The sequence below is a fragment of the Amblyomma americanum genome, chromosome 6 (genome assembly GCF_052857255.1).
Source record: "Amblyomma americanum isolate KBUSLIRL-KWMA chromosome 6, ASM5285725v1, whole genome shotgun sequence".
NCBI classification, from domain to species: domain Eukaryota; kingdom Metazoa; phylum Arthropoda; class Arachnida; order Ixodida; family Ixodidae; genus Amblyomma; species Amblyomma americanum.
Window position 1 is genome coordinate 109,254,658 of NC_135502.1, and position 24,058 is coordinate 109,278,715.

At 42.6% G+C, this 24,058-nt stretch overlaps 1 protein-coding gene across 9 annotated transcripts in view; it reads right to left on the reverse strand.

Moving 5' to 3' along the window:
- The window catches only part of LOC144093971 (transmembrane protein 245), a 57,738-nt gene that overhangs the window by 31,950 nt on the left and 1,730 nt on the right, over positions 1-24,058 (reverse strand). For 5 of the 9 annotated variants that reach the window (XR_013306364.1, XR_013306365.1, XM_077627760.1 and 2 more), the window contains 4 exons: positions 11,764-11,980; positions 9,619-9,707; positions 4,416-4,614; positions 2,132-2,278 (listed from right to left, as the gene is read on the reverse strand). Coding sequence is in view for 7 of the 9 variants with exons in the window: in XM_077627760.1 (XP_077483886.1) it covers positions 2,132-2,278; positions 4,416-4,614; positions 9,619-9,707; positions 11,764-11,980 (652 nt within the window). In the remaining 2 variants the exon portion in view is untranslated. Of the gene's footprint in view, positions 1-2,127; positions 2,279-4,415; positions 4,615-7,776; positions 7,903-9,618; positions 9,708-11,763; positions 11,981-24,058 lie in introns of all 9 variants that reach the window. The other 4 variants (XM_077627756.1, XM_077627753.1, XM_077627754.1 and 1 more) reach the window with 2 other exon arrangements.

The window sequence follows — 24,058 nt, forward strand, 5'->3', positions numbered from 1 at the left end:
TCAAACAACATGTCATCGGACGCATGTAGACTTGTGGCAACATGTCATCAATGCACAGCTGGCCAGGCCTGATGTCGCCTGGGATGACTTCGCTGGTGCGAATATGGACGCCAACATGGAAAAGCCACACACTGACAAAAAAAATAGCAGGCAAAGTTCGAGACCTCTCGCATTGCCAGGAATCTGATGAAGACAATGACGAGGAGGCCAACCTAACACCTGCTCCCAGGAGCACTTCCATGTTCCACTGTGATCAACTATACCACATCCCTAAACCAGCATGTTGGTCGCCAAGGTATTGGTGAGGAGCATGTGACTGCACTGGAGAGCTTGGAAAGTGCCATAATAGGGTGTAGTTTGAATTAGCAGGCACGCAAAAAGGACTTGCGCCGTCCAACTTTGTATTTTTGGCTGTAAAGTGGGAAGTCCACTTACTGCAAATTTTGGATACAACGAACGTAATCTCTACGACCGTGAGGTTTGTTTTAAGTGGGCTAGACTATACTGACCAATTAAGGTACATTTCTTACTCAACTGTCAACTTTCCACATTGAAAGTCAGAGAAAGAAGTTTTCTTGATTATAACGAATTTTCTAGATGCATCAATTACAAGAAGCTGCCATAGATGGCATCAGCTGCAGCAGCAACAGAGTGAAAGTACCATGGAGGCAGCAACGTTCCAGATGGCCGCACTCTCTGTCGTGTGGCTGAACTAAGTGGCAGAATGACAGTCACAGACACTCCACCACTGTAGCCTTCCTTTCATTGCCAAGAAAAGCTACCGCTGAGTGCAGTCTATGTATTTATACCTGCTTCTCCCAGCACACTCTTTAGCCACACTACCCTTAACATGGCTATGAGGTCCAACATTCCAATTGAAGAACTATGGCTTTTTTCAGTGATTCATTTTTGCTCGGTTCAACTTTTGGTGTCTAAAAAGCTGGTAATTACAGAAAAAAAGAATAAAAACGCTTGCTGACAGTTCGGTCAGGAACCAGAAGGCACGTTTTCCAGTTAGGAAGACGAGCAGACGGCTCAACAACGCTTGTAAGTATCAGAAAATGGTACACCTCCATTAGTACTGAGTTCAGAATCTAGCACTTCCTGCTTGTGAGGTAAGTACCATTCCACTAAGCCAGAGAAGCATTTCTCTTATTATTTGATGCCAGATGAAATGCACGATCACAAGATTACACAAAAATTCCATTATTATAAACAGGCACCCTGGAAAGTAGCAGTGAGCATAAGCTAGAGACCACAGCTGTTTGCAACTCAATAAACCCAGGAAACAACCAAGTCATGTGGGCAAAAGCTACAGTATACCCCTACCGCTGTCCATAACTTCTCGTATCAATTGTGACAAAAAGCGAATGAGTGCAAAACACTGAGGGAGTGGCACCACATAATTAAATTTTTCTATTTTAACACTGCCATCCCATTGCTGCAAGGTTAAATAGAGGACAAGGCAGACAAATAGATAAGGGCCTCGTCGCTAGACTGAAATGCTATAGAAAAGAAAAATGCACAATACGATGAAACTGGGACCCACCAGACATGTTTAAAGTAATATGCCCATTGCAATAGAGCCTTATATCGCTCAACTGCTGCTCTCAGGACTCTTTTGGCAACACCCCTTAAACATTTACCTTCGCTAGAGGTAACCTTGAACATGCTATCACATATATCCAGTTTTCTATCCTTTTATGCTTTCACACTACTTTTGCGACAGAGCCACGTTTCAACATAACTGGACTGTTTGAAGATTATCAGAAAACTAACTGCAGCATTGAACTGAAAAATGCTGACCATGAGCCCCAGCATTGTTGCGGTCGAGTTTCTTTCCCTAAATCTTTGATGGCAGCTGGAGCATGCACAACACAAGATCAGACAATCGGTAAACAGCTGCTTTTAAATTCGTCGAGCCTTGGTTATTTGGCTGAGCTCTGTCACCCCGGAAAAATTTCTACAGTTTGCACGAAGCAGCCTTCTAGAAGAGCATACCTCCGGCTGAGTGAAAAAACCATCACACTTCCCGTGGTCAGCCAACTAACTCGCCGGCATGCACTCCACCGTGTAACAGATTGGCCAACTACAGCTTTGAACAAAAAAGAGCGACTGCCATCACACTTGCCCACTCGCTTGACGACCGTGTACAGCAGAGGCACGTAGGTTAGGTGCAGTAGCCAAATGTACCGCCACAGCTGAGCCAGCAGGCAGGCCCAGACCAGCGTAGACAGGTACAGCCGGCTCATGCCAGCAGTCTTGCACTCCTTTGGCTCTGCACAGCGGTTTCTAACATGTCGCAGCACTGACATCAAAGCTTCTCAAGCACTGCAACATAGGAGTTAAAGAGCCCCTGACCACCCTCTGGTCGAAAACATGTTATGCCCCGTTGGTTGTGAGGCATCATCCCCAAAATGTAAGGCTGCAAAAGTTTTTTGAAAAAGACATTAATAGCGCAGTTATAGCCATCGCAATCAAGCGAACTTGCCATGTTTCTCTCCTTCCACGCCTTCTCCAAGGTTTTCCCCTCCTCCTCAGACTTTAGAGGGAAACGCAGAAGTATGCCAAATGCCTAAGTCGTTAGCCCCCGCCTTGCCAGGTATTTTTTCTTGCTTTTTGATACCCTTTTGTCCATGACTGTACACCATGGCACACCCTGGTAACCCTCTGCCATGTGGGAGCAGCACTAAATTGTGGTTCATCACACATTGCGCTAAACACTGTTATCAAAGCTGCAGCATAGGGAGCAAGGCAATGCAGGTGAGCAGTGGTCTCGAAATGGAGTTATACATTAGCTATCTACAAAAAACGGCTTGGCCGCAAGCATTCTAAAATGAAAAAAATATGAATGAGGTGAAGGCTATATGAATGGTGCAGCAAAGAGAACACGCTGAAGAGTATATGAACTAGGACAAGAAACTAACGAACTTTTTGTGTGCATGTGTGAAAACGAAAAGCTCGACAGAAAAGCGCGGCATGAAAGAAGAAGACAATGCGACGTTGCAGAAAGTATGTCATTCCATGATAAGTCAACGCGCCGGCTGCACCCACCCTTCACCCATTAATCAAAATGACGGAACAATATATAAGCTCCCTGAGATGTCACAACGAACGCTCAGATGGCAACATAGAGGATGAGGAGATTGGCTTTGTCAAAAGGAGGAGTTTTGATGTGAATCTTCAGCGCTTTTCGGGCAAGCATGGCTCTAATATTGTGCTGTCATCAATGCACGATCTACACACTGCACTTATTTAAAAAGTCTCAACCTGGTCAGGGGACCTTAAACACAATCACAAAGAAGCAACATAAAAATGAGGTGAGAAGGCCCACATCAGGAGTACCCCAAGTTTTTGGCCTCAGAAAACCTGAATGGCATTCAAAAAGTTCCAGGGAAACTTTCCTTCCAAATGAAAGGCAAATAAAATTAAAAGACAGCCTTCAACCAATGCCTACATAATATTGAATAGTTACACATTGCTTACAAAGCAGAAATAAAAATATCTCATCAGCTCAAAGGACGCATCATCAGCATTTAAATATAGTAGTTGAGGCATGGCCCAAAGATGTGGGGAGAGGGAATGACAGTACCTACTTGCATTAAACGGGTGCTTATGGGACTCGGGACATTTGCTGGTCTGTATCTTGGAAGTAGAGATGGATTTTTTTGTAAATCAATAAAAACAGATAAAGTATGGAAGCTAAATTTCTTGAAATTCGGTTTTAATGAATAAAGGTCAGCCTCCTGACATTCAAGCCGCTGTTACCTAGCTAATGAGTACAAACGAGTACTCACTACCAAAGGAAAAGTATGGAAGCCAGTGGCATGATGAGACAATAAAATTGTTCGATTTGATTATGTAACGTGTTTGAGTGTTCTGAGGCTGAGGCGACGAGGAGGTTTACACTGAAATTTGGTGACTACAAAAGCTACACAGTCATTTTGAAGTTGCACCAATTGCATTCTTGAACTTGGAGTTAATAAGTGGTTGTGCCTAGTTCCTGCAGAACTTCACATGCTGAATCTGTGAGGATGATGAACGAGTTTTCTCAAAGCTGAGACTCTTTACTGACAATCAAAAGAAACTTAAGAAAAACATGCCCAGAGCCCCTGCACCAGGTGTTGAAAAGGGACACACATCTCCATGTGCCCGGTGCTGGGCCATCGGATCCCCCTCCCGCACAGAATTGACTTCACAGACTTCGCTGAGGTTTGTCACAGGTGTCACAGGTGACTCCTTAAAAATGTAAGAGATAAAACTTATGCCACAAAAACAAAGTTGACAAGGCACGGTCAAGGAGCATCTAGAGGTTTAATACCACAACCTTTTAGACAGTACTAGTTTTATCAGTTTTGTCCATTCCATGTTATCCTGAAACTGCGAACTCGATGAAATGTATCACGGGTGCCTACCTGTGCCTTCCTGCTTGCCCTTGCTGCCCTGATCACTGTCTTGTACTGTGATGGCTGGCAACACCAGGTCCCCTTCACGTGAGGGCGACGGATGCCGGTGCAGAGCAGGGTGCAGAGCAGGGTGCAGAGGCGCTGTCTTAGACTCCTCTGCTGCTGCACTGCTGGTGCTGCCACTGTCCTCACTGCTTGTACCTTTATCCTGCATAGTAACCAGTCCCCAAGTTGTTGTGTAAGCTGCAGGCATTCTTACTGGCACGTGGTACGGACTGCTACAATTCGTAACAGTGCACTCAGCAATGACAACAACATGAGCAAGTACTGGGAGCCATAATATGCAGAAACTGAGTTCAATGAGTTCAAACCACCAATGACTAGGCCTTGCCACAGGTAGAAGGAATCCTAGTCATCACCATTAGTATTCACAAAAGTCATGGCAAAATTTTAGCAACATTACCATAAAGACGAAAAGATGCTGCAACTCAAATTTTTGCTATGGCACTGAACACACCGCTGGCTCCTTCACAAAGGCGACTGTTTCACATTCACACTAAAAAGAAGTGAAAAATATAAAAGTCATGATCCATGATTTCTAAATGCTGAAAATAAAGATGGCAATGTTGATATACTAAACCTCAAAAAGCAAGGCGTTGTGGTTAATCTGTTTAGGCCTGCTAGCGTGACATTGCAGGGGACGGTGGATAAAAGGGGATTAACCATGGCTTAATCGGATTAACCACGGCGTCATGAAATCTGTTGACACCATTGGCTGGAGGGCCTCATTTGAGGGGCATCTGCCACTTCCTTCTCAAGTTGTATCTGACTTACAGTGTTCCCAAAGAGTAATTTTATCAGTCTAGTGTAGCTTCTCATTTCTGCTAACATTTCCCTTTAGTGTGCCATTAACCTCCACTAGAACACAGAAGCCAAACAGATTTAAGACAGATAAAGCACAATCAATGCTAAAGCTTTTCCCAATGCCTGTAAGCAGCGTTTTGTACATGGAGAAAAATTTTCCCTACTGGGAAAAACCATAGTAGTGGCAGGAATGCCAGCTGTTGTTCCAAGCATTACAATGCAAGTGCCCATAGTAGTACTTGATTTTGAATTTTGGAAGTGTGGAATTTGACACGCGCATGGACCAAACCATCTAAGCCAAATACAAGTGTATGTTACTAATTTCCTGCGCTGCTCATATTATTTCACACAGATACTCAGAAGCTCTCCGAGGGCTTCAGCCCAACGGGTTTTTCCAACATTTCAGTTTTCAACAATTCATGTTACCGCTTGTGAATGTCCATGATTTCTCACACTATGCAGTCATGAACAGTTTGAAAGAACTGTTGCACAGTAGTTTAGTGATGAGTTATGGTGACCAAAGGAGTGCACAATGAACAACCAACAACTTTTTTTCATACATTAAAACAGTTCATTTTAAGTTCATCACAAAGAAACAGACACCAGAGACTTCATGTACTAGAGACAACAAATCCTTCAATTATTTTTATGAAGAATGCTAAGTATACAGCGAGCCAGAGCACTAGCCAATGCAACCAAGCACATCTCATGAAACATTTCAAACAAATTAACACGCCATGCAGTTCAAGATTTCAGTAACAAACAGACTGAACACTACTGTAACGCTTTAATACAAACAAGTGTGACAGATAGACGAACAGGAACCAAGTGCAATAACGATGATTTTGTAATATATGTTGTCAGGTAGAAAGTTTCCAATACCACATTTACCACCTTTATAAAAAAAATTTAATACTAGCAACTTGTTTGCTCAGAAAGTAAACTACGGCACTATCATATCAATTCATCATGACCAATTATAATAAACTAGGCATTATATGTAGTACATGCAGCCAGGCATCAATGTTAGAACACAGGCATTGCCTGTACCTTAAGTGTACATACACAGCATACCAGCATTTGTGAAATAGAAATTGTGCTCATCAGTGAGCATTATATGGCAATAGCCTCATGCACCACACACACCCATAAGCATCGACTTCAACTCTGCACAGTCAAGGCAAAACTGCTTCAAGTACTTTTCTTTAAGCACGCAAAACCTTAGACAACCTGCCTGTGCTCACATGTTAGTGTTCTGGAGAAATGCTGTGCAAGAAAATATGCGATACTAGCAAGTGGCCACAGAAATTTGTGATTGCAACATTTTGCAAAAGTTTGCAGCATTGCAATATTTAAAGAACTCAAAGTACAGTATCGTACACCATTTTTGCCACAGAAGATACTCCACATGGCCGCAAAAGACAACTGTGTAGACTTTCTCTCACGAATGGTTGCAACTTTGAGAACTGCTCCTCACTTAGAGCAACTGTTTTTAACTTCTTCAGATGAGCTTGTTTACAATGTTTGGCGCATGTTCATGCTCGACTGGTTAAGTGATCTCACTTCATATTTCTCAAATTAACCAACAGCCACCTTCTTGTTGACACATATAAGCTTCTACTACATGCAATGAAAAAGACTGTGCACCCTTTCATATGTGCAGCAAATATGTTACCTGAATTCTCTCTCTCCCTCTCCTTTCCTTTTATCCGTCCCTCTCCTCATTTCCCATGGTTAGGATAGCCATATGAATGCGACTCCAGTTCACCTCTCTCTCTCTCTCTCTCTCTCTCTCTCTCTCTCTCTCTCTCTCTCTCTCTCTCTCTCTCTCTCTCTCTCTCTCTCTCTCTCTCTCTCCACAGGTACAACAGCAGTGATTATCATGATGCCAACCCTCCAGCAACAGCTCCGTACAATATAGCCTATTATGGTTATTTCTGTCACTGCCTTACTATCTCCAAATCACCACCTCTAATTGTCTCCACTGATATTCAAGGTACACAATTTGCCTAAGCACATCCATGAATATTCATAGCCCCACTTTTGATTCTTATATAAATGTACTTAATATGTATAGAATGTTTAGGTTCTAGACATTAATTTCTGATATACAGGACGTAGGCTATACTGACGGTGCTTGGCACATTTAAATACTTGTAACCCCAGCAATTTCGAGAACATATTTAGTGTCAATGTAAGAGGCAAAGCAAATAAAGATACCACAATGACGATTGCTTTTTCTCAGCACCCAGGAGCCTAGAATGTTTCCTAACTTGTTGCGGTGTTCTTAATGCCTTTGGGCTTCGACCAAACAGTGGGAAGGAACGTTTCCTTTTGCAGATATGCCAGACCAAACTTCCCAACCACCAACACAGCTGCACAGCTTTTCCAGTCAGCCTAGTCGGGGACTGCGTGCAGGGACCAGAGAGAGAGGGGCACAGCACACCACACCGATTAGCGAGAAGTGAAACAGGCAAGACGAATTTTTACTGCTGTGCCCACTGACTTGAGACGGCAGGGAGGTCCTTTGTGGCGACTCGGGTGGGGCTGTGCCCGGCAGAAACACTGTGTCAGGCTCAAGGCTGAACGACACCCGCTTCTTGGTGCTCGGCTTGGGTGGGCCCAGGTGGTCCTAGGTCCAAAGGCTTATGCTCACTACCACGCTTCCAATGAGAACACAGGACCACATATCGCAGTCCACTATATTCACAACAGCACGATGAATTCCACGCATTAATTTGCATGTCGTGCGTTGTGGTATGTTGTGTTTTATGGTGCACGAACAGCTAACACTCTCATGAACCAAACATGGGGTCACAAGTGTCTCTTTGATGCATTAAAGGAACCATGAAATTATTGTAGTTAGAACTTCTTTAAGTATTTCCGTCCTTTTGGGAAGTCACGTGGCAAACCCAAAAAAAACAAGCTTGGATGGAGCAGAATGCGTGTTTTAAAGCAATATCAAATGCTGTATTTGTGTGTTCTGTAGTTTTGAGAATGTAAATGAGATGTAGTTTACCATGACCACATGTCCACATGCTTCTCATAGAGGTCCATCTATATATCTTCATCTTCACTTCATATAAGGACTTGTATGCCTTACCAAACCATCTGCAGTGTCAGCTTTTGGAAAACAAGCATTCAGATGCGCTACCATAATGTCTATATATGGCTACTCACTGCTCCATTTTAATGCAAAAATCACTGACCGAAATACGTCAACTTCCCTCCAGTTGATGAAATGTATACCACCGTCATCATCACTGCATGTCACCTGTTGCTGGCTCACAGTCCCATAGGGCAATGCTGGTTTGCAGCCAAAGAGTGACATTATGAGTCTTTGTTACTGTACCATTCTGTTACAAAGCATTAACAAGCACATATGCTTAGAAGCTTATCTTGCATACGAGACATACAAGCGAGTAGACATGGGCACAAGGCATACCAGGCTCATTTCTCATGACAGTAGCCTTCCAATTAGCCAGAAGCCGATAAGCCAAACAATACAGTACAGCTGCATCTTGGTACATTAAACACAAACAATAAATTACTGTATGCATCAAATGCAACTTTTGGCTGAACAGTTTTATGTAGTGCATGTTTTACTGCTACAAAGGAAACAAAACTATGATGATTTGATGCCACAATGATTTCAAAAAGATTTTTTTTTTTTTTTCACATGCAAGCTTTACAGTTCCTTAACCCAAACTTTTGAACATTGGAATTTCCTGACTTGGGAAAGCACTCACCCTCCACACTAGTGCAAACTCAAAACCGGTGTATGGCCTCTCAGACAATTGCACTATTAGGAGCTGTCACAGGCAATAGACAATTCCTGGCCTTTTCACTCTCAACATAAAAGTTGAGAGGCCTCTTGGGATACAGCAACTTCAGTGCATATAGTGCCTGACTCCAGCTATCCAGTTAGAGACAGCATTTTTTTGTACACTTCTGCTCACAGAGGCTCTAATGTCAATGAGCAGTTTCGATAGTAGCACATTCAAAGATCAACTGCTGTTTACATTTCAGTGTCTTTTGCAATAGCCTGATTATGGGTTCATTCTCGTTTGTCACTTTCACAGTGAATAAAGGACAAAACAAACAAATTTGCAATCCGGGTGCCACTATACAGTACCAAGATTCAACTGTGCACATTACCTACCTAACCGATTGTGTATCGTTTGAGTTCTTAGGCGGGAGCTTGTTTAACCCATGCACTTGCATGAGCCAAAGACATCCCGCTGCACTTTGCACTTTCAGTTACCAGCAGCCAGCTACATGCTTCTTTGTGCTGCCCAACAGTTAATTCTGTCATGCTACTGGAGCAATTGTGGATCGCAGGCCTCACCTGAGCTGAAGCAGGCAGAGGTGATCCCGTGAGCCATGCCCAGCCTGCATAGAGTGTGCTCACACAAGGAGAACTGGGCTCTGTTGCTCCTGCACCCAAAAAAAAACATGCCACCCAGTTTGCACAGTGGTTTTGCTACTTTGATTCAACAGTTCTAGTAAGCGCTACCAAGATTAACACATGCTGCATATCATTCGAAAACAAACAATGCAAGTAGTGCTGCTGACTGACCCCAAACTTAACATTCCTTGGCAACAGAAGGTGCAAACATCCACATTGTCCTGGCAACTGAAAGTCTGCCTGAAAGGAAGGGAGGCAGTAATAGGAGGTGTCCCAATCGAGAAGTTTTGTCTTTATTTGTTCCTTTCCATTACAGAAAGATAGAGCGAAAGCCAAAGGCTACAATGCCCGACAAAAGCTTACAATCTGGGTGGCGTACGGTGCGCAGGTAAAACCATGCTTTACATAGCACGGTTTACATAGGAAAGCCATGCTGAACCTTATTTTTTGGACAAAAAAGTTGAAGAAATACATGGTTCAAATTGGCGGAGCATGAGACAAGCCCAGAGAGAAGTTTATTCAGTGCAACAAGGCAGAATTTTCCATGGTCACATTCCACATACTAGCACAGGCCCTTCCAAAACGGATCTACTAGTTTAGCATCCAGGCTCGAGACAGTCTCAAAATGCGCCAGCTACTATTGCATGCAGTAGAACAGAAAAATGAGCTAGTTGGCACAACATTCTCCAAGTCTCTAAACTCTTCATCTAGGAGCCAGCCCTGTACCTTGCCCATTCCCTTTGTCGGTTATCGCTGCACTGTTCCCTCTAGGAACCATTGCTTGCAACTGTTGGTGCCCGTGCTTCAGTACTATTGCAAGTTCCATACGCACAGTGCGTCATTAAGATCACTATAGCCACACATTGTAATGTGCAACACAAAGTTGACAGTGACATACAGGCAAAAGCAGCTGCAGAAGTTGGTGCACATCTTCCCTTCAACTCCATATTATACCTGCCACCTTCTGCACCTGAAGCAAGACGCATTACTCAGTGCGCACATAAACTAATCACACTCTGTCGGTGTACTAAGGTGGATTCCACTTGATATTTATTAGACTGAGTGGAGATTACTAGGGTTAGAATAGCAGAGCACTTCACAATGAGCTCTCACTTCATAAAAGTTTTCCTTTAAAAAAGCAACAGCCTTACATAGAAGCATGCTCTAATGTAAAACCTACATCAGTAAGGATGAAAACAATAAAGAAAGAACATATCAATGTGAGAGCTCATCACCAACAGGTGAGCACAAGCTAGACAATTCCACATAACTAAAAAGTTGCAACATAGGCACATGCAAAGAAGGCACCTAGTGGTATGCAATACTGACCTTTCATACAGCTAAGTGCGTAAAAAAGTTGTTTTATTTGGAAAAATTGTACTGTGCTTTTTCAGACAAATGAAAGCTTTCTATATGAAAACAATAGGGCAATGACAGCATGAGTCACACATAGATTCCATGATTCCACTTAGAGAAACAGTGTGAATAACGTGGTAATACATGTTGCCCCTTTATGACCCCTCTGGCACATGCCTGAGGTGTTTTGCCTCCTCATCTTTTATTTTGTATCTGGTGCATGACCGAAAAATAAAAAATTCAAATGACACCTAATTCCACTACGTGCTGGCAATGCGACAGCATTAGTAGCTGTTGATGCCTTCACCGGAAGTGACTCACTTCCCACCTGGTGACGTGTCTTCCCTCCAATCAATAGGCATCTTATGATCGACGACGCATTCTGGCCCCATGGGGCTCCTGATGCTATTGCAATGAAATACTATCGGAGTCTTTACACTGTCCACTTCTACTTTTGCAATAGTGGAACAAGGGAACTGCAGAAGGCCAAACAAAAGAAAAGAAGTAACACAGTGCTGTCAGGCTGACTCTCCTATCAGTTCGCATTGTTCTACTTTTTTGTCTCTTCCTGCGCACTGCTTTTGCTGCATTCCTGCAATAGGTTTCACTAGGCGGATCTACTGTCTTTCCAGCCACTACATGCCACTGCACTGAGCAAGAGCCGAAGTTTCCAATCCAGCACATTTGCTCCCGTCATGAAAGCAGAGCACAGCTCATTGGGCTGCCCACCTCCGCTGGTTCCGCCACGCAGCTCTGCCATGAAGCCCGTGGCGAGCAGGGCCAGCAGCGCGGCCAGGATGGGCACCCGCCAGACACCCGCCACGGTGGCCAGGTGACAGACGAGGGCCAGCCAGACGGCGGGCGACAGGGCACGGAGGGGCCCCTCTGTCTGCGGTGTCCACCAGAAGCACAGTGCACCCAGGTAGCCTACCAGCAGGCCCCACACCTGAAAATATCGAAAATGAAGATGGTTTTACTCCTCTCGCGTTACAAACATTTTGCAGCAGCGATGCAACGGAAAAAGCTGCAGGACATATCTTGAAAACTCTATCGCACCCCACATCTGCTAAACAGTCGGCATAATGATGGCACAACAGCAAGGTATAGTCGGCAGCAGAAGTTCATGGGACGGAGGTGTATGGAAAAAAAAATTAATTTCCATGCCATCAATTGAACCAATTGCCAAAAATGCCTGAAAGTATGAGGAGACTCACTTGCGCCATTCCACCAGTTTAAATTCTATGCATATTGGCCACAAAGCAGTGCTGAGATAAATTTGTTGCCACATACAAACATCCTGTAAACTTTTGTTGCCAACTGCATATTCATAAGTATACTGCAGAAAGCAAATTCATGAATAGCATATATCAATGAAAGAATGCAGTTGATCATATCATTCCAAAACGTTATACAATAAGAGAATAAATTTTTTCAAAGTGGCGGCCAAAGCAACACCGTTATCTTCAATGGTACTAGGGGCTACTGTTTAGTTATTGCATGCTGGCTGGGTACAATAATTTGGGCACAAAAAGTAGCAGAGACCAAGTGCTAAGCTAACATACATTAAAAGAAGGCATATAACAAATCAAATGAAGCATCTTGAGTATTATTGTTGACAGAGCTGCTTTCCCATACATAGCACCAAAGGTAACATGGTATTTTTCTGTACGCAAATAGCACAGCATATAAGCAATTAGTCTGATGGCACGTTTGTACATACATACTAGTATGCCTATGTCTTGCTGAACAGCAGTTCCCCAAATGTAACAATATGCAAGGGATAGTAATAAAACATAGTAAACAGGACAGGCAGGGAGGTTAACAACAATTCATTATAATAAGAATGCATTTTAAATTAGTAATAGCTATCATGGTAGCAAAAATACATTACAAATGGATGCCTCGATTTTAGTTGGTACACTCAGCCTGTTACTACGTATGCTGCATTTACTTAGTTCATGTTATTACATACGCTATCAGCATGCACACCAGCAAAAAGACATCACATTTAAACATGTAACAGTTTTTGGAGCTTGAATTCTCTTTCCAGAGAGCAAGAGCTCTAACACCGCCTTCAATCATTTTGTTTTTTGTGCGAAACAATACAGCTGTTGTTCTTGTGGCGATGTTCAGCTCATTGTTGGTTTTATGTTCTCGTGGTTGGACAGAACAACAATTAGTCTCAGATTGCTGCTCCTTCAGTTAAGGCTAGCTCCAATGACTGTACCTATTTATCCAGATGTAAATCTTTTCTAAACCTTTTATTAATACCGGAAGAATATGCACCAGTCTGTAATGTGATCAACATCTGAGACAGTTCCTTATATATGCCAACAACATTTGCCATTCACATAAGAAATGTGCCTGCCGTGAAATGAGGTTGTAAATACATGAGAGTCCTAGGGTTTATTAAGCAAATGGTGTGTATAAATGGTTTATTTTAAAAGCCACCTTTAAGTTGGGACCTACTACTTCACGGTTGAACATATAGACATGACTTACTCTCCATAATGCGGCACATAACCATACGTTCATATACACTGGCATCGGCTTCACTGTGCTCCTTGTGTGGTGCATGTTTACATCATTACCAATTACCAATGGGCTGCCCAGAACATTCCACTGAGAAGCACATTGCCCCTGCTCACTTCTCCGAAGAGGACAGGGGCACCATATGCCTCAGCAGTAGATACTATTTTCCCATGTATGGGAACCCGTTATCTGAGGGAGGCTTCCCCGCTTCTCTGATATCTCTGTGATACAAAACTGAATGGCCAGCATGAAGATGATAGCATTTAATGCTGCTCTCACACAGGCACTTCCAACGGGATCTAGTCCAATCAAGAACAAAGTTCACAGCACGCTTCACACATAACGCTGCTACATTTTCCCACTCTATCTCGATTGACGAGTCGGCCTTCCTGCCTAATAAAAGATGCAGCTGCATGCACACGTGAATGTACAACTGGGGGTAAACATATGGATTCACAATCAACTCATATAAAAGTAAACAAAAGCACCTGCAATCAAAAATCGCGTGACTGTGATGCAACAACAGCAGGTTCTATCATAAACACATGCAAAACAACATGTTACCGGCCTGTGTACGTGGGCACTGCATTTGTTAAAGCCCAGGCAAGAGCATGGTGCTGATACATGTGGAAATTGTGCCGGACAAATTAAAGTAAGAAGGTGATAGAAAACATTATTGCTTTTTAGAATATCTTTCTGTATGTTTCATTTTCAGTTTTAATTTTACTGTTTCGTATTCTAGGCACTATACCGTTTCCTGAGCACCATGGTAGCAGCCCCTAGAAACCCGCGCTTCGCGAATCGGCTTGGAGTCTATCAGGATCGGCCTTGATTGCAGTAGTATTGGCCATGTAGCAGCACCAGATCTGCTCGAGTTCGATCCTGTTCGACTCGACTATGTATCCGTCTGACTGCAGCACAAAACCATTTCACAGAGAAAACTATTAACAACCTGTTCCTAGGGTTTGTTGTTGTAGTTTAGTAGTAGTAGTAGTAGCAAGCAGCATAGCCATAGGGTGGTAACCACAGGGAAGGGGGACAAGGATGTTTAACCAGGAAAGAGGAGGGTTTGGTGAGAGCGGAAGAATGCACAGCCAGAGGGTGATTGCCAAGGGAACCATCCGCAGAGTGGTCACCATGGAAGGGAGAGGGTATGACGTGAGCAGAGGAATGCACCACCAGAGAATGACTCCCACAGGAGGAACCTAAGGATGATGACCATGGAAAGATATGGCGAGAGCAGAGGAGTGCGTAACAAGGTGCTAGTTACCACAGGAACCATCCAGAAGGTGGTTACCGTGTAAGGAGGAGTGAGAGCATGGCGAGAGCGGAGGTATGTGGCACACATCATCTGCGGCAGCTGGTGCGAAATGCACCGCCCGAGAAGAGGCTCAGAAGCAGTGGCAGACTGGCGAGCTGTGCTTTTCTAAGAACAAGTATGTTTAGAAAACTAAGCACAGCTAGATGCCTTACAATTATACATATATGAATGTCACTCTAAAATTCTTGACCTCAATGTACCGTGAAATGTAAATACCCCAACAGCTGTCACTGAATCTCATGTTGCACAGTAAACGTCCTGTGAGCTCTTTTATTTCTAGCACTCTCAAGACACAGTAAGGACACTGAGCTGTGCCATAAATGGTGGCATTTTGTTTTTTATACCAGGTGTTGCTACTGCAGTAATCGCAAGGCTAATTCCGCCAGCAGCTACCAATCATCTCAACCTCTTTTATGTTACAGTTATTAAATGCATTAGGAACCTCGTTACTACTAGTTGTACTGGCTTTATGATGCACAAGCAACTGAGGCTATCAAGCACCAAACACAGGGTAAAAAATTGCTTGTTTTGGTAATGAAGTAATCAATGCATTTCTGAAAGTTATGACTTGTTCAAAATGCTAACACCTGCATAAGCTTAGAGCTAGTAATGGGCTTATTAGGTGGAGCTCACCCAAAAGCTTGTCTGGAGTTAAAAGGAAGGTGTTCTTGATAGATCCAAGTAAAATCCTTTCAGCTTATGTCTTTGAATTTTTTACATAAGATCACAATGTGATTTACAATGATGAATTCACCAGACTTCATACATAGGCTTCTCTTTTCAGGGTATAAAATAGTGTCAAATGTATATGGCCAATTCGAAGGTGGTGTAAAAACACTTCAAGGAACCACTCTTGGTGTCAGCATGATTTTTTTCAGTTGTAGTTAATTGTTGGTTTAACTACCGTATATTCTCTGCCATTGTTTTTTTTTTTTTTCATTTCATTATGAATGTATTAGACAAGTATTTACAGGGCATATTCGCTCTCTTAATACTTGCAACTGCGTGCCCATGCGACGCGCACGTTGACCCTCTTATTTCCACTAGTTCCGGTATGACTGGAAACCCAGGAAATTGCATTTCTGGCCATGCAGCGCTAGTAGTGCACTTAGAATATCAATACAAATAATACTTTCATCTATATCCTCAAGCATGATCTCCGCTACAGAGGCCAGGATAGCACAACACTCCGGAGTAAAAACTGTTGCGCAGTGCAGAAGTTCTGCTGTTTCACCCCTCTGACCTTGAACTACTGCACACCTGATGTAAAGTTCCGTTTTCGAGCCATCTGTGCAGAACTTAGTGCAGTTGTATTTTTCTTTTAGCGTGAGGCACTCTTGAATTATATCAACGTAAGGCCACATACAATGTGAAAAATGAATCAAGGCGGAAGTGGGTCTGGTCTGTGCACGACACCTGGCAGCCCATTTAGTATGCTTATTTTTTTACCCATCTCTTCAAGCACAGCAACAGTGCCCTGGGAACATGTGGCTGACTGCTGAATAATGTTTTTGAAAGGTATATGGTTAAAATAGCGCAGCAGATCTGTTTAGTATTATCTTATTTTAAGCACATATCCACATGTAAGTGCGGTCCTTCTCTTTTTCCAGGGATGGTTTGTTGGATCCTGCAAGCAGTCTAGGCATTGGTGGCATTCTGTATGTGCCTGGTGAAAACCAGAGACCCTATTTGTGTACTGGGTCTAATCACATTAAATTTGATAGTTGTGCTGATCCATAAACTATGCACCCAGTCTAAAACAGAGTAGACAACAATACAATAAAAATGTGCAAAAAACTGCTCTATCGTGGCACCAGCATTTCGGCGAAAGCAATTTACTATTGCTGATAATGACATTATGAACTAACGAGAGTTGGGTTAAAAGCTCACGATTTATTTTAGCTTGCTCCAGTTTTCATCGCAGTGCTTGCAGGAAGTTTCATTATAAAAATAATTACACAAAGCACTTTTCACTTTCCACACAAGCTTACTGTCGCAGCGCTCATACATTAGCAGCTTCGAAATGTCATTGTCAGTGTCGTCATTGCCGTCCCACCTGCACGCCTTACTGCACAGCTAAGAGATGGATAACAATATACACAAAGCTACCGGCTCTGTACCATACAGAGCTGCTGGCTCAAGGGCATGGCCACACTACCCTGATGGATTCAGCGAAAGCCAAAATTGGCAACCGAATTCAAACTGGAAGCCCTAGCCCATACTGCGATGCAGAGTACAGTTCCTCCCAGCCACGTATATGCCCAAAAGTTTGTAGGCTACTGTGGTTATTAGTGTTTCTTCGGAGGCAGTGGCAAAGGAGTACAATGACAGTGGCAATGAGCCGTAGAATCATTATGATCATCATTTCGCAAACCAGCTAGCACTGACCACTCGTACCCTGAGGGTAAGGGGCTACAATTTTTATTTCCCATGGTAAATTTTCCTTAACCATTTCTTTTTTTTAACATTTCTGGGAGAACATTTTATGGAAGGAATTTCCTGTGGATAAGCTGAAGTTATGTAATCAGTGTATAATACACACTGTTGGCATCTGCCAGTGCTATAAAATCTCTGAAGAAAGTAGAAAACACTGCTTCACAAACAATGTCAAGGATGTTCGAATTGATGCATCAATAAAAAGTTATTCTGCAGATACAGAATGTTTTAAAAGAGCAAATATGGGGAGATGATCACTTACACCCAATGACAGAGTACCAGTACTTAAACACTGTTTTGCAGTGCTCGTAATCAGAAGATCAAAACATTTAGACCATGAGCAGGCAGCACACACCAACACAGATACAGGATTATAAAACTGGAACACCACTAACAAAGCTACCAATTTCTTTTGCATCTTATGCTCCAACTGAGTACCAATGTTCCTGTCCAGATTGTATTTTTCGATACATGAATACAGGATTAAAAAAAGCCTCAACGACATTAAAAGATGTTAAAATGACCATAAGGCAGTTGTTCAGGAAGTGCAGCCAAATATTTTCAGGAATAAAGCATAACAAGTTTAAATTCATAGGGCTTAACATCCAAAAGTGACTCAGGCTTTAAAAGACACTGTAGTGGAGGGCTCCGGATAGTTTCTGCCACCTTGGGTTCTTTAATGTGCGCTGACATCGCACAGTACACGGGTCTCTAACATTCCCCCTCCATCAAGATGTGTTCCGCAGTGGCCGGGATTGAACCCACGTCTTTGGGGCCAGCAGTCGAGCACCGTAACCACATAGCCATCGTGTCGGCTTATAAAAATAACAAGTGAACAAACTATTAGTGACATTAGTGATTTGCAAATTCATTGCAAATAAGGAATTCCATTTTAACACAAGTAACCAAATTATCTTCGAAACATGAATGTAATTGTGACCAAGGAGAAAAGTTAAGTGCCCGAGTGCAACAGCAGCTGTACTTCTTCACAAAAAATGTACTTATGGAGGCTAGCAAACAAAGCTCGGATGACAAGTTTGAGTGAACTGACCATCACAAGCAGTGAATTTTTATCTCACAAGCAATCGCTTCCAAAGAACCAGAGGACGACACAGATGCTACACTACATACGAAACTTTGTTTCGTTTTTAGCATAAGGACACACTGAGACAGGTTGGCGATGGTTTATAGCCTTTTTCGCGTTTGCAGAAATTACATCGTCCACTGCTGCTGCCGTGAGCTGTTTGTTAAAATCTTTCCTGATGCTGTTGATTGGAGGCAGAAAAGAGCGTTTGGTATGTCACAGTCCATTGCATGAAGACCATATTTATGATGTGCACTAGTAGTAAATTTTCCAATCATATAGGTAGCTGAAGGCATCCAGCTTCCGGTACAAGGGTGGCTCATTTAAGTAGTCAGAACTGTCCAACATAAAAACTTGTGCAAAAGAGATGTAACAACACCCCCATTCAAGTGAAATGCTTGAGCAATGAGAAGAGTGAAAAATTAATGAAATTGTTGCCCTCATGGCCACAGTCGACAATCTGACAAATTGTTGGCCTCATGGCCACAATTGACAATCTGACACAACTGTTAGAAAAAGTTAATAGCTTTCAGGCAATGATACAGTTGCTTGCTGATAAATATGACAGTACTAAGTCAGACAAGCAAAGCACGGCATGATGCTACCATCTTAGAGAGGAGGGTCAAGAGCTTAGAATCAAGAACATCACCTTGCATGAACCAAGTAAAACTTCAGCTTAATGAATTGGAATAATATAGTCGACAACAAAGCATGGAGATCCACGGACTCTAGATCAAGGCACACGAAATACCTCCTAGACAAAATGAATGATTTTGCCTGTAAACCTGATCTACCACAGATCAAAACTTGTCACCACGATGCTCTTAACAGACTATCAGTGCAAACAGGAAGAAAGCCTATTGTTCTCGTTCAGGTTGCATCTGTTTGTCTAAAGGAAGAATGAATGAGGAACAGTTTGTGCCTGAAGGACGAAGTACCAAGCTTGAGATTTCTTGACAACCTGACCCTTTTTAATAACAGTGCTGTTTAGTTAGTAAATGTAGTTAGTAGTTAGGTGTGACAAAAAAATAGTCATGTCTATGCAAAAACCGAAGGCCATGGCACTATCCATATCCAAAATAAAACGAACCTCAAATAGATTGTGTTAAGTGCTGCTCCAGTGGATGGAATTCCACTGCGAATAGCAATCACTATACATAAAAGCCCATATCATAATGACAACTATTCAATGTATTATGCTTGCAAAAACGAAACCGGTATGCTGCTTTTTTTATCATCTGAATGCAGGCAGCTTAAGGAAGAAGGAAGGATTGGATATTTTTTGTTTTCACTAGAGCATGAACTCGTGGTGGCCTTCACCGAAATGCGATATAAGGATATGAACGATGTTGCACATTTTCCAGGTTACAGGCATGAAACAGTATCTGGGGGAAAGAAAAAGTGCAGCCGCACAGCGTTGTATATGGGAAACAGAATATTATTTCTTACCAACTACTGCCAAAATGCACTGCTCTGAGCCCTCACTATGAAGCGATTTTTATTCAAAAAGTGTATCCATTTTACCATAATTTATTAGCCACCTTATGAGCCCTTTCAGGAGCTTTGTCACTTCCTTGATACTGTGTTGGATAGCTTTTTGTTGCACGGTATGCCTGTGGTAATTTGTTGACATTTCTTGCCAATGATTTCCAAACATCATCACTGTGCCTACTCCCATGGCAGATTCCGGTGAAACACTTAATGATCTTTGCCTAACAAATGGCAATATTCACGGCACGACAGACCCTTGAGTAATGTCAGTGATCATTTGCCAACCTTCTGCTTTACAGAAAGGTATGTATACAAGTCATGACACAAACCAACATACCAAATATTTTCTAGATTATGACAAAGCGTAAAATCGAACATTTTCGTCAACCTCTTATCTGTGATGATAGGAGTAAATTTCAGCGCGAGGAAAACCACAATGCTTTATATGATGTGTTCCTCAACAAGAAAATAAGTTTCATGAATGTGCTCTTCCAACTGTAACAATGGTTAAATGCAGAAAAGGAAGGAAGCCATGGACCATACAGGAACTGCTCAGGTGAATAAAAACACGAAATAGACTTTTTAGCAAGCACATTTGCAGCACCACCAGGTCTAACAACTTCAAGAGAGTGTAATAAAGCCAGAAATAAATTCGGTGCTGATATTTTTGGATGCTTCATGTACTCTCAAAGACCCTAGCACAGTTCTAGAGAAAATGTTTATTGCGGCTCCACTTCACTGCCCAGTCGCCTGATATTGTGAAGAGAGGAAGCAGCATTTAGGCCTTTAATGCCTTCATACAATACAGGGGACTGGGTAGCGAGGTGGAGCTGCAATAAACATTTTTCCTAGAACTCACGTCCCGGAAACTTTTGTCCCCAGCAGTACATTAAAAGAAATACACTTGTGTGAAAAAAAGACACCATTTTATAAGCATACAACTCATGCCTTTCAGTTTTTTTAAATAAGTGAAAATGTTTTCAAATTTGAATAACGCCTCTCAGTCTATACACAATTTCTTCCCCCTGTCTACATTCAACCATACTTGGCTAGATGAATTAGAAAGTAGCTGAGAAATTTTTAACAATTTTTTACACCTAACATACTGCCCATTCATTAATTTAGGTTTGGACAGCATAAATCACTTGTGTTCATCCCCACATGAAAAATTAAAGAACTTGCATATAAAGGTTTGCAAATAAGGATTACATTTAGAAAGTTCGTCAGTGCATTTCATATAATTAGGAATACTTATTCTTTTGTGCAAACTAGAATATTGAGAAATTAACAGTCCTCATCAGCAGTTTTTTAACTCGTGCATGGTTTTTACAAGTGGCTACATTTGTGCATGGTTTAGAACTTACTTGCCGCAGTTACAACCGCTGTCAGTGTGCCTACATGCCATGCAAAAAGCTCCTTAACCATGTAACAGCCATTACAAGCTGATGACAGTGAGCAGAAGGCACTAATGCTATTAGACAAAAGTTGACGAGGTAGTGGAGCCTCATGGTCTGTACCAGGCATTTGTCTAATACAGTCGTGCCTTGTTAATACGAGCCTCGTTAATATGGAGGACTCAAATTATGGAAATTTCTCTGGGGACCAAACTTATCTAATGCATTTATGCCTCGTTAATACGGAAACTCGCTGTCCAGACAACGGACAGAAAGAAAATGCACAGAGCCCACTGGGGCCCATGTATTTTTGTCGCGTTAATATGGACAGCGATGAGAATTTAAAAAATCTCTACTACCCCAAACGGATGTCTCAATTTCTACATTTTGAGTGCAGAACACCAGAGTAATGCAACAGTGGAAAATTTCGAATTAACTGATTGAGGTACACGCCACGGTGGCTCAGTGTTTAGGGCGCTCGGCTTCTGATCCGGAGTTCCTGGGTTCGAACCCAACCGCGGCGGCTGCGTTGTTATAGAGGCAAAACGCTAAGGCGCCCCTGTGCTGCGTGATGTCAGTGCACCTTAAAGATCCCCAGGTGGTCGAAATTATTCCGCAGCCCTCCACTAGGCACCTCTTTCTTCCTTTCGTCTTTCACTTCCTCCTTTACCCTTCCCTTACAGCCTGGTTCAGGTGTCCGCTGATATACAAGACAGATATTGCGCCATTTCCTTTCCCCAAAAACCAATTATTATTATTATTATAACTGATTGAGGTCCTTTCCATTTCAGGTTTTATGCTTTACAGTGCAACATCACCGAGTTGACGCCCGTTACCAACTGCCATATTGCATGAATGGCTGTGAAGAAAACTCTCTCAGTAGTTTGTGCTACATATAAAGCCTGTTCAGCAGCTGCAAGCCGACTGAATCGTGGGCTAGTGGGATGTCAGCAGTTGCATTAGGAGTTAGGTCATCTAGCCATAATACAACATGTAGTGTACCACACATAGATCAGAAGGTGCACGAAGCTGCACCACATTATTTCAAGCATATGGTGACCAGGATAATGGGCTCGGGGCTCCCAAAATTGGGTCCGATTTCAACTTCATACGACCACCATGTGCACAGAAGTAGACCCTAATCATGGTGGTGTATTTTTCTAAATATTTTTTTTCTTTGTGATTCGTTATTACGGACAACTTGCGTTATGGACAGTTTTGCTCCGGAACCAAAGTGTCCATATTAACGAGGCACGACTGTATAAGGACGCAATGCCTCAAAACATACAAATCCACATCAATGAATCGAATCCATTCTCAAGTTTTTGAACAGATGTATGTACAGTAAATGGCAAACAGGACACGCCATAGTTTTCTTTCAGCAACTGTTCAAATAACAATGCCCACTCCAATGCTGCACAGCATACTGCAATCATTCAGCGCGGGATGGGAGTTCAGCACCACAAAGCGGTCTATTCATGAGGCAGCTAATCCTATTCCTCATGCACATGGCATTCAAGATTGAGTGGTTTCGCAGAGTTCAGCCAGGTTTAGCAAACCTTGCTTCATGCCCAATGTCAGAGGCAATCGTTCGAACTGTCATCCCTATCAACAGCTGAGATTTGGTGCAAGTTTGGTCATCGTAATCATCAGTATCAAAAGGTAGTTTCCCTATGTGCACAGCATTACGATCATAAAGTTAATAATGACCTCGTATTCCGTAGCCCTTAATAGAGGTCAGTGTTCTGTATTTCGACAGGTACAGCATTAACTGCGTCATTATAGTGCAGCCTCTGGCGCTTCACTGTTCCGCATGAATATTTGTTTTGTACGAACATTTGCACAAATAGCAAATAATTCCCTATTCGATTCGGTAGCAAAGCTAGGCTTCAGTTTTCAGTTTTGAAAAAGTACCTTTCACACACCCCTAATCTTTCCACCTAGTATTTTAGTCACTAAACTACTACTAACGTGGTCTGTTCAAGAAGAACGTTTTGCGCATAAAACCAAACATCATGCAAAAGCACTGAACCCAGACATTTATTCTTGCACAGACAAAAAATAATTGAAATGTTATTACTTAACATCAACGGCTATGGATTTGACCATACAATTTACATCTGGCGTTTTAATACTCACTGACTACCATATTAGAGTTCAATGCATATATTTGCTGTCAAAATCCCACAGATGAGTTCCACAGCACATGCACACATGGAACATTAAAATGTACTCCACGTGTGCAAAATAAAAGATGGGCAAGGACAGAACCCGAACTACCCTTGCTAGGAGCTCCAGCACAAATTCCGATGCCATTTGTTTCTAATACTAGCGGCCCTTGCCACAGAGTAAGTCACGCAATCAAGTTTATCTCCCGACACATTTAGAGGCAGTACAGATTACACATAACAAAGAGACATGCTTCTCTTGTCAGCTCTTCTAGCCCCCACGACAACAGTATCCCCACTCCCGCTCTGGTGAACGCCCACGAGTTTGCTTTGGAAAAGTCAAAAGACGGCGCACTCCTGCTCTGCCCCTCCCTTTGGTGTCACTGCTTCATGCTCAGGGTGCAGATGAATGGCATTGTTACCACTCAGAGAGCAATCTCCGAGTGCTCCCCTTAAAAACCTGCCGCCGTACCACAGAGGGCACAAACAGTTGTGCGTATCTCTGACCGGGTACAAGCAGAGCATCTGGGGTAGAAGTTGTTTTGCAAGCACCTGGACGGAAGCCAGGGCTCAGCACAAGGCAAAGTAGCCGGCTTCA